This window comes from Clupea harengus, chromosome 19 (assembly GCF_900700415.2).
Source record: "Clupea harengus chromosome 19, Ch_v2.0.2, whole genome shotgun sequence".
NCBI classification, from domain to species: domain Eukaryota; kingdom Metazoa; phylum Chordata; class Actinopteri; order Clupeiformes; family Clupeidae; genus Clupea; species Clupea harengus.
The window spans coordinates 11522944-11538930 of record NC_045170.1 but is presented as its reverse complement, the minus strand read 5'-3'; the positions used below and the strand labels follow the sequence as shown (position 1 = coordinate 11538930).

At 44.6% G+C, this 15987-nt stretch overlaps 1 protein-coding gene across 1 annotated transcript in view; it reads left to right on the top strand.

The window, feature by feature from the left end:
- The window catches only part of crybg2 (crystallin beta-gamma domain containing 2), a 43038-nt gene that overhangs the window by 23290 nt on the left and 3761 nt on the right, over positions 1–15987 (top strand). Inside the window, exons 4-14 of the mRNA XM_031586679.2 lie at positions 1647–3591; positions 9002–9049; positions 10182–10300; positions 11299–11494; positions 11897–12036; positions 12372–12498; positions 14472–14507; positions 14599–14738; positions 15005–15131; positions 15455–15612; positions 15829–15955. Coding sequence (XP_031442539.1) covers positions 1647–3591; positions 9002–9049; positions 10182–10300; positions 11299–11494; positions 11897–12036; positions 12372–12498; positions 14472–14507; positions 14599–14738; positions 15005–15131; positions 15455–15612; positions 15829–15955 — 3163 coding nt within the window. The remainder of the gene's footprint in view (positions 1–1646; positions 3592–9001; positions 9050–10181; positions 10301–11298; positions 11495–11896; positions 12037–12371; positions 12499–14471; positions 14508–14598; positions 14739–15004; positions 15132–15454; positions 15613–15828; positions 15956–15987) is intronic.

Here is a 15987-nt window from a genome sequence, read left to right as displayed (position 1 = left end):
ATTGGGTATGTGGTCTCTCTCTCCTCTTAGTTGTGCTTGGTGTCAGTTCACATAAAATCCTTTGCATTGCGTTGCTTTTAAAACCTTTGTTTAACAAATCGTCTGAGCTACCAGACACCTTTGTTTACTTAATCCCAGTTACCTTTTAGTGTACCCGGTTGAGCCATGGTTTTGTTGTTGCTCGGAAAGGAATGCTGCTGAAGTGACTACACTGTAATCAATCTTTCATAATACTCACACATGATCAAATACGGCACAATATGTTGCATTAAATGCTGTTATTCATGCAAGTCGTGTGTACGGTTGACCTTCAAAGAATGCAGCACTCCTGTTTAAGCCTTTTCAAGTTCTAGTTTCCCTCTACCGAACAGGTTTTTTTTCCGTAGGATCATTAGCTGATTTGACCTTTGTGATTCATTTCTTACTGACATTTGTCTCTCCATCAGTTCCACCCCCACAGGGGCAGGCCCACACCCTGCTCTCATCCCTCAGATAGCCTCCAGCCCCCGCGCTCTCACTTACCCCATTCCGGGGAACTCAGACATCCTTACTTATTGTGCAATGTATCAGGTTTGGAGATGAATGAACTGGGTTGGGTGATGAGATGGGTTGGTTTCCATAATTGGCAGGTTGATGATGTACTGGTCCCAATCCTTGCATGAACATGGGAATTTAGGCTCAGAAAATATGTTTGGATGTCAGGTGACAACTTTTTTGCGACCTGCCCAAGTGGAGCACGTGTTTGGGAAACATTCTTAAGATTGCAGCGATCGCTTTTGTCGTTTGTGACTGTGTAAACCAAGCTATCAAAATGACCTTCAAGTAGTTGGCAAAAAAACATGTCATTTTTATTTCGGTTGTTGTTGTTGCAACAAAGATAAATTTGAAAAAGAAAAACTAAAAATTCCTTCGCTTCAGATGTGAAGACACATTAGGTTCCTTTTTTTCTTTACAAATACATTTTCTTTTATATAATTTTCTGTGATCATATAATGAACTAGAATAAATTATTAATAGACATAATTAATTTGGATATGCCATATATTCTGATTTATTATGTAGGACATACATTTGTATTACATAAGGATAGTGTATATCATATGTCTTGGATGGAGAGGAGAGGAGAGGAGATGATGACCATCCATAGTCTTTTTGGACTGAAGTATTGCTGTTATCATTTCTAGAGAGAGGTAGAGAGACTCAAGTGACTCCTTTAACCAGGTGTTTCTATTCCTTCATTATACTTTTCTTACAGCAAAGTGAGTGCAAAGTGTAGAAAAAGCTGAGATTCCTAACCCTAACCTCGCATGTCCATAAAAAAACAGCCTAAACCTGAAAGACAGAGGTGCACTAAGTGCTCAAAGTGTATTGACAGTGATTGGAAGTAAATCTAAAATATCTAAAAAATCTTCTTCTTCTCTCTTCTATTCAAATTTTTTTTCTCTTTTTCGATTTCTCTCTCTGTGGCATTTCTTATATCTTTCATTCCCTCTTTTTATATCAAACTACTATTTCTCTTTCTCTTGTTAAACCCACCATTTTTCCATCTTTTGTCTTTCACCTATGTTTCTGTCTCGCTCCATCTCTGTCTGTCTTCTCCCTCTGTCTATGGATTGATCGATCTTTCTCTCTCTTTCTCTCTCTAGGCCTATAATAATAGTACAGCGTGCAGTGGGTCCTACTGTAGCTGAGGAGGGTTCCAGTAAGAATCGGGCACCTGTGGTCACAACTGACTCCTCCACAATGGAAGTCTCCAACGCCTCATTCACCCTCCGCTCCTTCTCTACACCCGCAACCAAAGATGATTCTGGAAAACTGTGCAACAAAGTTTCCATCGTTGGCATTCCGGAGACCCCAGAGCGCACGGTGCCCCATGTGATGAGCAGCACCACACACTACAACGAACCGAGCTCCCCGACCGCGTCCGAGCTGGACCACTGGAGGATGCGCTACGGATATTCACGACAGAACCCCGGACCCAAAACTTTCCCTCTCACAGAGAACCTAGATTCCCACCGTTGGGGAACCTCCTCCTACTCATCCACATTCACTGACGCTCTACCCCAGCCAGCTCATTACACAACCCATACTTTCTCCCCTGGGAGGGAGCAACCTGAGAAACAGCCTACCCCCGCTCCTCTGTCATCCCCAGGCAACCGGAGCAGCAACCAGAGCGAAGTCCAGCCCAGCGAGTCAGGTGGGAGGAGCTGGGCGGGGCTTGCAGCACCTGCTGTGGAGGGAGGGAGAGTGAAGGAAACAGAGTCGGAGCGACGAGAAGAGGGAAGGTTCTACGCAGGCTCCGACGCGCCCGGGCTCTCAGATTACACACCGTCTGCCTCTGCTGTGGCTTCGCCTGTGCTTTTGGACAGCCACAGCGTGGATACCGACGGCTGGCTCAGCGGCGTGTTCAAGGCCACACGTGTGGATATCACTCCCTCCTCCCCCACCTCCTTATTTTCCAAAACCTCTCCCACCACCAGCAGCACTCCACTCAGTCCTCAGGAGCCAGTCTCCCCTCACCTGGAGACTCTAATGGACACTTTGAAGAGCATGGACAAGCCAGCCAGGACGAGGGGCTCTCGCCTCTCCGGGCTCCCCTCTCTGCCCTCCATCACGGAGGACATCCCCGACGGCCCTGCGAAGGTGCCGAGCCCGACGACCATCCCCACCAGCAGATACTCGGAGACCCTGGATCACACGCATCAGCAGCTGCTACACTCCTCTTCTGCTCTGAACGGCAACGGTCAGGTCAACCTGCCAGCCAACCTGGGCCTGAACTGGAACACCACCAAGGATATGCGCTCCCCGCTGACCCTGATGAAGCTCCAGCAGCAGCAGAGCGGCCTCAACATGCCCCTCAGGGCCTCCTCGGTAAACAGCATCGTCATGCGCGGCTCCTCATTCGGCGAGGAGGACCCCTCCCAGCTCAACAATCTCAACCTGATGAACGGCAACGCTGGCCTCCCGAGCCCCTCCAGGCTGGACAACAGCCTCATCTTCAACAGCTACCAGCCCCAGCAGTCCTACCAGCCTCAGCAGTCCTACCAGCCTCAGCACTCTTACCAGCCTCAGCACTCCTACCAGCCCATGGAGAATGGCATGGCGGGCTCCCACAACCAGCGCTCGCTCTTTCGCACGGGATCGCTCCCCGACACAGGCAGCATGGGGGGCCACGAGCGCATCAGCTCGGCGTCACTCGGCCTGGGAGACATGCAGAGCCACCTGCAGACCAACCTCAACACCTCCCGCATCGAGCGCCTCTCCTTCCTCGCCTCGCCCGCCGGCTCCGCCACCCTGGACATGTCCAACAACCGCATGAGCATGCCACCGCCACTGCAGCTCAACCCGCTGTCCGACATGAACATGGGCTTGGGCTTGGGCCAGACTGGGCAAGGGAGCCCGCTGGACTCCATGCAATACCGCGGCCTCCAGCGCAGCTTCAGCACCGATGGCTATATGGGCTCGGCTGGCTCGACCATGGGAACACCCCTCTTCAACGACAACACAAACGGCCGTGGCCAGCAGACTAGCCAGGAGCCAGAGCCGGCAAAAGCCCCAGCCCCCAAATACCGAGCATTCCCTGATGCCTATGTAAGTACAGTTTAAAACACAGTACATGTTTGTGTGTGTGTTTTGTGTGTGTGTGTTTTGTGTGTGTGTGTGTGTGTGTGTTTGTGTGTGTGTGTGTGTGTGTGTGTGTGTGTGTGTGTGTGTGTGTGTGTGTGTGTGTGTGTGTGTGTGTGTGTGTGTGTGTGTGTGTGTGTGTGTGTGTGTGTGTGTGCGCAGGGAATGTTTTGGTTTAAGGTTAACTCGCTTTCAGTCACTGCTTCGGAGGAGGGTCACAGACTAATATGCAAATATTTGCTTGCTCCTGTCAGCGAGGAGGTCAGTGTGCCTATGTGTTTGTCAGTCTGTCTCTGTGTAACAGATTTACAGAGAGAGTAAAAGAGAGAAATGAAATTAGTGGAGAAGTGAAAAAGAGAAACAGAAAGAGAGAGAGAGAGAAAGAGAGAGAACCGAGAAGCATTTTAGTCGGTTGATTTTCCAGACGTTCCTGCTGGTAGGCTAGCTCTGCTCTGCTCCGCTCCACTCCGACACTCGACACCTGTGTGAGGAGGACAGGGGGAGGGCCGTGTGGGCTTTGTGCTAACACCTCACCCAGGCCACGTCACAATGGAGTCCGAGAGCCGTGTAGCATTACCTCCACCCTCATGCAACATTCATGGCCATCACTGTCCCGAGGGGACACCTGAGGCCTAGGATGGCATTCCAGATCTGGATGCATTCTTATTCTGATTCTAGGGCCGTTTTATCCCCATATCCTTTGCAAATTCCACCAAGCTTTTGCAAGTCAAATGTGTGATATTTACAGTGGGTATGCAGACAGTGCGGTTAGTAAACGCTTAGGGTTTGGTTAAGTAAGGCGGGTCGATCCATGTAAGTGAATGTATCTAACTTTGCGCCATAGCTACAAGCACACGCAGTAAATCACAGAGTTGTTTACATATTTCATTAGATCTCATACTTATTGTGTTAACAGTTTTATTTAATGGTTTCAGTGGATTGAAGTAGGTGTCACCTTTGAAGCTATCTGTCAGCAATATAACCTTGGGGCAAGATGGGAGTAGTCACCAACCCAGAACAAGTTGTTGTGCACAACAGTTTGTTGTGTACAACAGGGGTTTTGTGTACAAAAAGTAATGACAATGTCGCCAGCTTATAACAGGTCACTACATGCTTAATTTGAGGTTCTTATTGACCTCGGGTCTGTTTGAACAAAGCACATGCATGTGCAGACACAGTAGGTTTGGAGGTTTGGAATGTTATTTCAGTTGTCATTAGAACCTTTGAGAATGTGAGATCATTGAGAACAGCAAGGTTACCACATGAATAACGATTAGCTAGGTAAACTGATATCATCCAGTTGTGTTTCCTTCCCTTGATAAACATTGGATGTCAGTGCATTAACTTTTGAATTAGTCATTATGTTGACTAGAGAGAGGAATATGGTTGTGTGCATTCACAGTCTCTCTCTCTCTCTCTCTCTCTCTCTCTCTCTCTCTCTCTCTGTGTGTGTGTGTGTGCCGGAGTGTGTTTGTGTGCATGTTTGTGTAACGTACTCAGTAGATCAGGTGTCTGTTTGCCCTTGATGCCAGTGGAATGGTCAATGGTGGTTCTAGTCTGAGTGCGCAGTCACCTGGACAGGAAAAAGAAAGACTGTTATCTTCAGAACAGAAAGGTAGCGAAGGATTGTGTAAGAGAAAAGGGTGAAAACACTGTTTATGTGTGGTGTGTGTGTGTGTGTGTGTGTGTTTGTGTATGAGAGAGAGAGAGAGAGACAGAAAGAGTGCCAGTCATAAAGAGCTAGAACCGTGGTTAAAGTGAGCATGTGGGAGAAACTGACAGAGAAAAAGAGTGAAAAGAGAGCAAGTGAAAAGAGATAGAGAGAGTACATATTTTGTCTTCTCCTCGCCCCTCCTTTTATAGCCGTATCCTGCTCCCTGCACTGCAGCTAGTCATCACCCTCAGAAAGAGATTACCATGTTCAAACAAAACTCTGGAGCAAACAGAGCCCAGCAATTAGTGTGTCACACAGCAGCCCAACTCTGCGTCATCTACACAGAGAACCATAAGCATCAGGGATACGAGCTTAGGTATAGCAGAGGGCTATACTACACTTGTCAGGTTATGGCTTTTTTCCAGGATCACGATGGAGGGACGGTTATAAAGGATTGTGATGGTTGGCAGACTCTTGTGTTTGTGTGGGTTTTTCATTTATTTTTCTCTTCTTCTCTCTGCCCGTTTATCTGTCAAGTCGTGTTTTACCACACCCCGCCTTTTGTGTTTTTTCTCTCCGCTCATTATTTGGGAATGCATGCATGGCTGAGTGTGTGTGTGTGTGTGTGTGTGTGTGTGTGTGTGTGTGTGTGTGTGTGTGTGTGTGTGTGTTTGTGTTTGTGTTTGTGTTTGTTTGTGTGTGTGTATGTGTGTGTGTGTGTGCTGTCTCCATATGTACACATATGGATGTACATATGTATCAAACATGTGCTTTTCAGTCTGCATATGTGTGCTCTTTATGCATGTTCATGTGCTATGGAATGTAAAAAGCCGTAGCGAGAGAGAGAGAGAGAGAGAGAGAGAGAGAGAGAGAGAGAGAGAGAGAGAGAGCACACTCATACAAACACATAAAATGATTATCTTCATGTACCTGGCCCACACGTTTTAAGAATTTCCCCAGAGAACACTCCAACACCCATGGGCACAACCAGGTACAAAAGACCTCATGAAGCGGCTGCAACAGGAAAAGGGAGGCGTACTGAACATCTGTGTTAGCATGTATTAGTTAGAGCTGGGAAAGGTTAGGAAACGTAAGAGCCGGCAGGCTTCACTGAAAGCAAGACGAACAAGAAACTCAACTCAATTTTGCAAAGCCAGGGCAAAACTAGGAAACTGAATAGATTTCTTTCAACTGCTAAAAACTGTTAATTGCCACTAGAGACACCTGAGGCTCAAGATAAATATTTTTTATGGCTGTTGTGAAATGTCCCCTAGATGAGAGCTGATTAGCTACACCAGAAGAGTACATCATTCCACATACCTTCACAGAATGCAGTTAAAACAAAGTGGAGGCGGTGTCTGACATTTTCGCATGCGCTAAGTAAAAGTTATTCAGAACTGTTCCTGTACTTAGTCGCAGTCGCTCGTCAAGTCGCTTGACGCCGTAAACAAGGTGAAGCGTTCTTCTGAAACCTGGACCAGTAATCTCACACACACATCTTGCCTGACTGGCTCTGTGGCTCTTGGCTCTGTCAGCACTCTCTTTGAAAGGTTTGTGAGAAATTAATGAGAATTGACTTGAGGTCGCACCATGCCTTTGGGAACATGCTAAATTAACTTTAATTGAAAGACAGCTTCTCCACCCTCCACCCCTGTTTCCCCAGCACCCTCAAAATGCCACACTGATGTTTTTGATCTCACCTGTGGTAGAAACCGTGGAGAGCTTATGTCGTTGGCTGAAATGCACATAACCAGCAGTGTTGATTATGTTCTAAAGCAGTGATGCTTCACAGCGAGGTTGTATGGCACACATACATTCATCACACATTGATACATATGGCACATTTATATTACTTATATTACTGACGATACATTCGATGAACGTAGTCATTGTCAGTAGGAGTAGTAGTGTCCCTTGTGGGATAGCTACACGCTAGCTGCTATCATTACTCAAGTAGAGGAATCTGCAAACAAACCGCTTTGGGCATGACTGGACATACTATTTAAAGGGCCTATTTTTACCTTCAAATCAAGAGTTGAGCTTGGGCTTTAATGGAGGTGAAAGTTAGGTCTAGGTTTATGGGAAATGTAGGAAAAGTGGTTTGTGGTTGAGTGGTTGAGAGTTAGGACTAATTGACACGTTTTTTCTAGTTTGTTGTCTGTTTGTTGGATGGCTGTAAATGGGTCATTAGAATGCCATGTTATCATGGTCTTTGCCAAAGAATGAAACCACTTTGACATGTGGATGCTGAGATCACTGCTTGACAGAGGGGAGTTCCACAGAGGCCCAGGAAGAGAAAAGAGTGCTATTACTGGAGTAGGCTGTGGCAGGATTCACTCTGTTTACTACTGGTAATAAGATACTGCAAGTAGCCTGACTACAGGAGACAATCAGAGCAGATAGATAGGCAGACAGAGAGAATAAGAGTGAGAGAGAGAGAGACTTGATCTATCACTCACTTTAAATCAAAAAGCTCCATTAAACCACTCACATTAGCACATATACAGTATACATATAGACATATACACAACATAGTACCTTGAAAGGGGTGCATATGTTTATGTGTTTGTGCATGCACACACCTATGCAGACACTCTCTGCACACACACACACACACACACACACACACACACACACACACACACACACACACACACACAAAGAATATCTCATAGTGTCAGCCTTGTGTTTATTCTGTCTGGTGTGTCTGGTTTTTAACCTGAAGGGACCTTGTGTGTTAATAAGTAGAAAGGAAGCGAGAGAGAGTTTATCTGGCCATGTCAGGTGTTTGTTTGCAGTGGATGACATAACGACATAGTTGTCCTAACCCACACTTTCCAGGTTATGAAAGCACTTCCATATAATTCTTCATCCAAATGTGGAAAATCGTCCAGCAATATCATATCCTATTTAATCATTATTCAGTGAATTAAAATTACAGACCTTTTAAAAAGGTTTTTGAGCAGGTTTGCAGTAACAATGAACTCTTATTGTGTGTTGAATGCTAGTGCATAAACGTCCAGTGTATGCTGTAAGAAGTTGGCCTGCACAAACTCCTCTGCATGCTATCAAAGTGAACAGATCATCTAACAGACCCTTTAATGCAAAATGACTCATACAAAAGTGATAAGATTCATGTTATCAAGGTTTGGGCCCCTTGGAAATAAAACAGTTTGAATCGTGGAATGATTGAACAATGGAGTCATTCAAATGGCATTAGTCGTGACATCAACTTTAAACACCTGTCAGGACTCAGTGTTTGAAGGTACACGGGGCTATCATGACCTCGTACTGCTGTGTTCCCACATAATTACTCCTGCCTTAAGACAGTAATCCCTCCCCCAGACACTCCCTGCAAAGCGGGTGCAGAAACATGTTCCTCTCCCCCCATCCTCCCCAAAGTGCATGTTCTGTCTTACCGCAGAACAGTACATTCTCTTCCATTTTTTTTGCCTTCGTGAAACAGATTGTGTGAGAAAAATTAAATACGTTAATCACTTCCCTAGAATTAGAATGTTCCTCACATCTTACACTGTACTATTAATCTCAGATGACCCTCGTTTGTTTGTATATACTTATGCAAAGGACTTATATGTATGATGGTGTATACAGAGATCAAATAAAAAATGTATTGATTGGAAACAGCTGTAAATGATTCCCTCAGTATGTTTCTTTGCTAATTGAAAATGTATTTGTTTTTTTTTCTCCCCATTCTGCCTGTAGCTCACCAAGGAGAAGGAACATGGCAAGCTCAACCCACGGCCTGGCAAGGTGAGTGCCCTCCTCTCTTATCGCCTGAATGACAGAGTCACTTTCTCAGCTCTTGAAAGGAGGGCTCCTGGATCTCAGTAAATGTCATTGAACTGAAGTAATAAGAACTGAGATAAAATACTAGCTTGCTTGAGTGCTGGCTTCCTTGAGTCTTTGGCCTTGTACCTACAAACAAGTCCAGAATTGCCTGCAGTAGGTAATTAGGTGTGTGTGTGTGTGTGTGTGTGTGTGTGTGTGTGTGTGTGTGTGTGTGTGTGCGTGTGCATGTGTGAGAGAGGGAGAGGGTGTGCTTAGAGCGCAGCAAATGCAAGAGCAGAACAGACTGGTAAGAAAAACGATCCAGCACCATTCTTTCAAATGCAATCAACCAAATAGTGCATCCTACCATACAAAAGAGACCTGCGTGTTCTGAGACGTCATGTTATGTAAGACATCCATATGCTGGTTTTGCACATCAGCATTGCTCTCTCTCTCTCTCTCTGCTAAAAGCTCTCACCAACTCAGAAAACACACCAGAGTAATGATGTTCAATCAAGACCGAACAAAACAATTGCATTCCAGAGACACCTTCTGCTTTTGCCGAACAGTGAATATCAGCGGGAACGGATAGCGTAATCATCGCCAAAGTAAATGTCAAGCCTGCTATGGCACGCCACAGTGGAGCGCCTCTCAGTTACTGCCAATTTGAGCAGCCAACATCTGACATTTACTCCTCCAGCCCTCGTCCCACTGGGTATAAGATTGCAGCCTCTAGGTCCTGTGAGAACAATGCTTCTGGAAGTTTCTCCATTTTCACATGGCCTTGCGAAGCACAAAGAAGCCCTTCTTTCAATGTCTGTCTCTCTGTCTTTTTTCCTGACTTCCTTTATCCCCCTCTCTGCCCCCTTCTCTCTTTTCCTCGATCCATACCCTCTTTCACTCACCCTCTTTCCCTCTGTCTCTGAGTAATACTGCTCTCTTGTCATGCTAGCCTTGATAGACATTATGAGACAATACTCAACAAAGGAGCGACCATAAAAGGAGAAGGAGAGGTGTCGTAGAAAAGGAGAGGCATACTACTCTCTTACAAACACACACACACACACAAACACACACATTTCTTCAAGTGTTTTCTGTCTCGTTCTCTTCACAGATGATCATATTTGACCAGCCAGGCATGAAGGGTCAAAAGATTGAGGTGCGTGGTGATGTTGTTGATGCCACACCATGGGACCTCCCAGAGAGCATCTCCATAAGAGTGATTAGAGGAGGGTATGTATGCACACACACACACACACACACACACACACACACACACACACACACACACACACACACACACACACACACACAGACACAGACACAGACACAGACACAGACACACACACAGACACACACACACACACACAGACACAGACACAGACAGAGACACACACACACAGACACAGACACACACAAACACACACACAAACGCACATGCACACGCACACGCACACACACACACACACACACACACACACACACACACACACACACACACACACACACACACACAGACATGCGCGCGCACAGACTTACTTGCACTCCAAATTCCATCACTTCAAAAACGTATCCGTCTCTGCTTGCCCATCATTAAAGTATTCATGCGTGTCACACCGCAATCATCACACTGTCAATCAGCTCAAAACAAAGAGAGCTCGCCAAGACCTGGAGCGCTGGATAACCAAGCACTGTCCCTTGGACCTCCACCCACCGTCCATAAACACATTACAAATGTTGGCAGGCGTGAGGTTTCAACACCTTTGGTGAAATCTGTTCCGTGGCACTGCCAGTGCGGAGGCATATGGCTGCCCGCCTCTACGTGCTTCAGCTGGCAGCTGAGTCACCTGCCCCCCTGGGGCAGACTTTCCCCCCTGATGCTGCAGAGTCTTATATCATTAGACCTCAGATTCACCACAGCAGGTTATATGGGGTTGTGTAACATCAAAACGGTACCAGTGTCAAGCAAAATAAACATTCATGCGTCTCAAGTTTAATAAGCTATTTAGTTTGGCACTACAAACGCTCACAATTCCGAAAAGGTGCACAAAAAAAACGATTTCTCGACAGGTGATTTGAAACCCTAAAAGGCTTCTTGTGTAGGCGGAAATACAATGTTGACACAACATACATAGAACTTTATGGTTTTCTCTCTCTTCAGGTTCCCCCTGAAAGAGGCTAAAATGTCAGTCTCACAAATGTATCTTATCTTTCGATGTTCTCTCTCTCAGATGGGTTTTGTATGAGAAGCCCAACTTTAAGGGGGAGAAGATTGCCCTTGATGAAGGGGACATTGAGACACTGACGCACCCCTTCGACATACCAGAGGAGGCCAATAAACTGAATGGAGAGGTAGTGAATGGGGAGGCCAACCAGGAGCCCGCGCCTAAAAAGTTTGTCATTGGATCCATACGCCGAGCAGTCCGGGTAAGAGCATCAACACTGCCAAACCTAATCGCCAGTTTACTGTTTTTTTTTTTTAACCCGGTTTTAATTTTTAATTTGTGTTGGATTTAGTTTAGCTGACTGCACAGCCACAAGAACACTAGCGAAACAGCATTTCCTGTCAGAGCAGATTGATCCGATTTGGTTGACACAGATGCTAGCTACAGAGCTCCCCCTAGTGACAGTATGTGTAAGCACAGCAGAATATAACAGCCCGTATGCAAATCAAGTGCAAACAATTTGATCTGATAAGAGATACAGCGAGGTGATGAAAGATGAACGATGAGCGATGAGCGAAATGTCAAGAAATGTTATGAAGTGATCCACATTACTGACATTACTGGTCTAATTCCGAAAGTGACGTGTGTGTGTGCTACTCGACAGGACTACGGCGTCCCAGAGATCAGTCTGTTCCCTGAGGAGAATGCTGAAGGGAAGAAGGTGGTTTTCCGAGACACGTCAGAGGATGCACGGATCTTTGGCTTCCCCATCAAAGCCAACTCAATTATCATCAATGCTGGCCTGTGAGTTTCTTCACTGAGGACAGACCTACCAACCACGATGACCAATATGCAGTGCTTATATACTGAACATAACCAAATGTCACAATGCCACATGACTGGTTCAATTTAGTAATTTGAAGTCTTGAAACTGGACATGTTTGAAGTAATATCCTTTTTTTTATCTCTCCCTACTGTCCCTACCTTAGGCTGAACTGTAGGTTTAGCATTTCATTTGGGCATTATAAATCAGTTTAGGAAGTCCTGAGTATTTTCCACAGTCAAGAATGCAGGTTCCATGGGTGTGAATGAGCTCTGAAAATGCGGATTGGTGACCCTTATCTCTCTGCGTCCCACAGCTGGCTGGTCTATGCTGAACCTTTCTTCCAGGGGATCCCCCGAGTCCTGGAGGTGGGGGGCTTCACAAACCCGGCGGCCTGGGGCGTGACCCAGCCCTATGTGGGTTCACTGCACCCCCTCAAAATTGTGAGTTCACACATCATATTTCTTATACTTCATATAAACAGAGAACAACTGAATGGAGCATGTAGCAATCAATGTACAGTACCAGTCAAAAGTTTGGACACACCTTCTCAAGAAGTTTTTTCTTTACTTTTATTATTTTCTACATGGTAGATAATACTTTTTTTGTTTAGTACATAATTCCATATGTGTTCTTCGTAGTTTAAATGTTTTCAGTATTAATCTACAATGTAGAAAATAATAAAAGTAAAGAAAACATTTGTCTTCTTATGACATATTACACCTTGAATTCCACTGGGCCAGTTTCTTCCAATCATTTTCACTCTTGTATTCCATACCATGTACACATTCCCAAAACATTTAACACATCGAGCATACCAGTAGACTATGTGAACCAAACTTTGGATACTTGCCCCTATGCTTAGATACAAATGCAGTCAATGACCACTTCTTCAGAAATTCATGGATACCTGTCTCAGTCAATGTTCACTACCAGTAAAACGCTTTGCAATTACAGCATTTGTTGCCGTTGTTAATACACTCTGTTCAAAACAGTTAACTTTCAGTTCAAAACCTAACTTACAGTAATTTAGATCACTGTAGATGAAAAGATGCTGTATTTGGACAGACAAATTAAGTTATATGCTTTAATAAGACAAATTATTATATGGCAACGACAGTACGAGCGTTCTAATTGGCTAATGCGTAGTCATGCCAGCAGCGTATTGCCCTACTCACCGGTCAATACGGATCCGTATTGCCCTCTGACGACATTTTCAAAATGAGCGAAAGCGATCAGTCCGAGATTTACTATCCAGACGAAAAATTAAAACATCAACAGCCATGAGGAAATTCAGAAAAAGCAAAGATTTGTTATTGAAAGTGATGATGTGTCTTCTTATAGAAAAATAGTTTGAATCACTTGTGTTAATTGTGTTAATTACTGTAAATTAAAGCCATTTTAGCTGAGCCGTATTGTCCGTTTTCTATTGATCATTGTAACTTGAAGTTAGCAAGTAATTGGTTGCAACACATTGTGTCGTGAGACGACTTGAGAGCTGAACAAAACGACATGTTTTCTATTTACAATTTACCATTTATCCTCGCTATCGCTCGGTCGATACGTTAAAGCCTCAGTTTGATTTTTCCCGGCATGACCTCACTCTCGGTTAGTAAATAGTTAGTATTCTTTTTTTTGCAGAAAGTTAATTTAGATTATTTTGGCATGCAGACTTCTTACCATCTCTACAGAAGGCAAACATAGATTTAGCTGTTCCTGAAGAGTTGTTTCCACTATTACAGTACTGCTCTATATGTAAGTCATAGGCTATCAGTGAAAGACAGTGATTGAAGAATGCAACTACAGTAAATTTACCCACTCAATAGTGGTATCTACATTACTGATTTACTCAACAGTGAGATCTATAGTACTTACTGTCACTGGCAAAATACAGAGGACATCATGGATCATGTTTACGTAGGACTACAGCAGACCTCTATTTTGCAGTAAACACAGCAAAGCACACTAAAGAATTCTGTTGTGTTTGTGATTTGTTTCTTCATCATATACATTACAAAAAGTGAAAATTGTTATTCTTGGTTTCTGATGAAACATTCATTTACTGTATTTACAATTACAGTAAATTTACCACACTAAATTGTGACATCTATTGTGAGAGGCAAATCAACATATGAACACTGTCTTCAGATACTTGGCTTGGATTGACGTATTTCCATTTGCTAAAGTTACGGCAGCATGAGTTGTGTTTTGGTGGTTGTAGTGCATTTTGCACCAAAGGTTAACTGATATGCTGAGGTGTGTGTCTGTAAAGGCCACTGTGTGAAGTGTTTGGGAAAAGTGTTCATGGTATTGAGACAACAGTGAAAATGATTGGAAAAAACTGTAATATGGAAAAGACATTTGATTTGGTGCATTGCTTTGAATTCCTGAAGCATTCCTTGGTTTTTTGTTGCAGGGAGAGCCCAGAGTGGAGAAACCAAATGAACCGAAGGTGAGAGCTTAAACATACCAGAACATCAAATGGAATGAATGAACCTGGTTCCTTCTTTCTTATCCAAAGCTCTGTCTGTTTGTCTCTGCAGCTGGTGCTTTATGATAAGCCCTACTTCACTGGGAGAACACGCGAGCTGTACACTCAAATGAGAGACTTCATGACACGGATAGACCGCCAGCAGACCGCCTTTATGTACAATGCCGGCTCCATCAAAGTCATAGGTGGCTGGTAAGTCTGTGTGTGTGTGTGTGTGTGTGTACATGTGGGTGTGTTTAGCAATTGTTAACCAAATGGAGTGTAGTATGCAGTATGTAACACTTTACTCTCTCTCTCTCTTGCTCTCTCTCTCTCTCTCTCTTGCTCTCTCTCTCTCTCGCGCGCGCTCTCTCTCTCTCTCGCGCGCGTGCTCTCTCTCTCTTGCTCTCTCTCCCTCTCTCTCTCTCTCTCTCTCTCTTTTGCTCTCTCTCTCTCTCTCTCTCTCGCTCTCTCCTCAGCTGGGTGGGTTATGAGAAGGAGGGCTTCCGTGGGAAGCAGTACCTGCTGGAGGAGGGCGAGTACCAGGACTGGCGTGTGTGGGGAGGTTGTGATGCAGAACTGCGCTCTGTCAGGGTCGTTCGAGCTGTGAGTTTCAGCAAATGCACACACACACACACTCACATAAATACACACTCACATAAATACATAAACACATTGAGTTGTATGACCTTGTAAGGCCTCAAAAGATTTTTTTTAAATTAACTGAAATCAGTGTGAACTTTTCACTCATTTTAGTTCACTTGTGGTAAAACTAATGAATAATTGTCAGTTAAAAAATGTAACGCATGAAATAGAGAGGTTTTGAACTTTTGATGGTAAAATGCTGAAAGCAGGTGCAACTATGCTATAAAGAAATGAGACATTGTGTGATGTGCTCTCTCTGTCTCTCCTCCTCCTCCTCTCCATAGGACCTGACTGACCCATCTCTGGTGATGTACGAGATGCCAGATGAGGAGGTGGAGGAGCCACAGGAGGAGCGCACGTTCGAGGTGACGGAGGCCATCCCTGATGTGGAGCTGTTCGGCTTCCGTAACACCAGCCGCTCCCTCGAAGTACTCAGCGGAGCGTACGTTTTTTTTAGTTTTGTGTTGTGTGTTAAGCTCTAGGAATTCACTTTTAAGTCTGTGCATTTTTGATGGCTAAAACATGAAGTGGTAGACTTTATTGTTCTATAGTTAATTTGGTAAACTTCAGAGGTCCAGTATTCATTAGAGCATGGAACATATATTGAGAAAAATATAAATGTACAACTCTCATTTATTCATACCTTTAATGTCTTCAGGTGGGTAGCCTACTCTCATGTGGATTACTCTGGAGACCAGTTCATCCTGGAAAAGGGCTTCTACAACAACTGTGCCGACTGGGGATCTAGTGATAACCGCATCTGTTCCATCCAGCCCATTCTTATGGTGAGTGATGACATATATATATATAGAAGGTT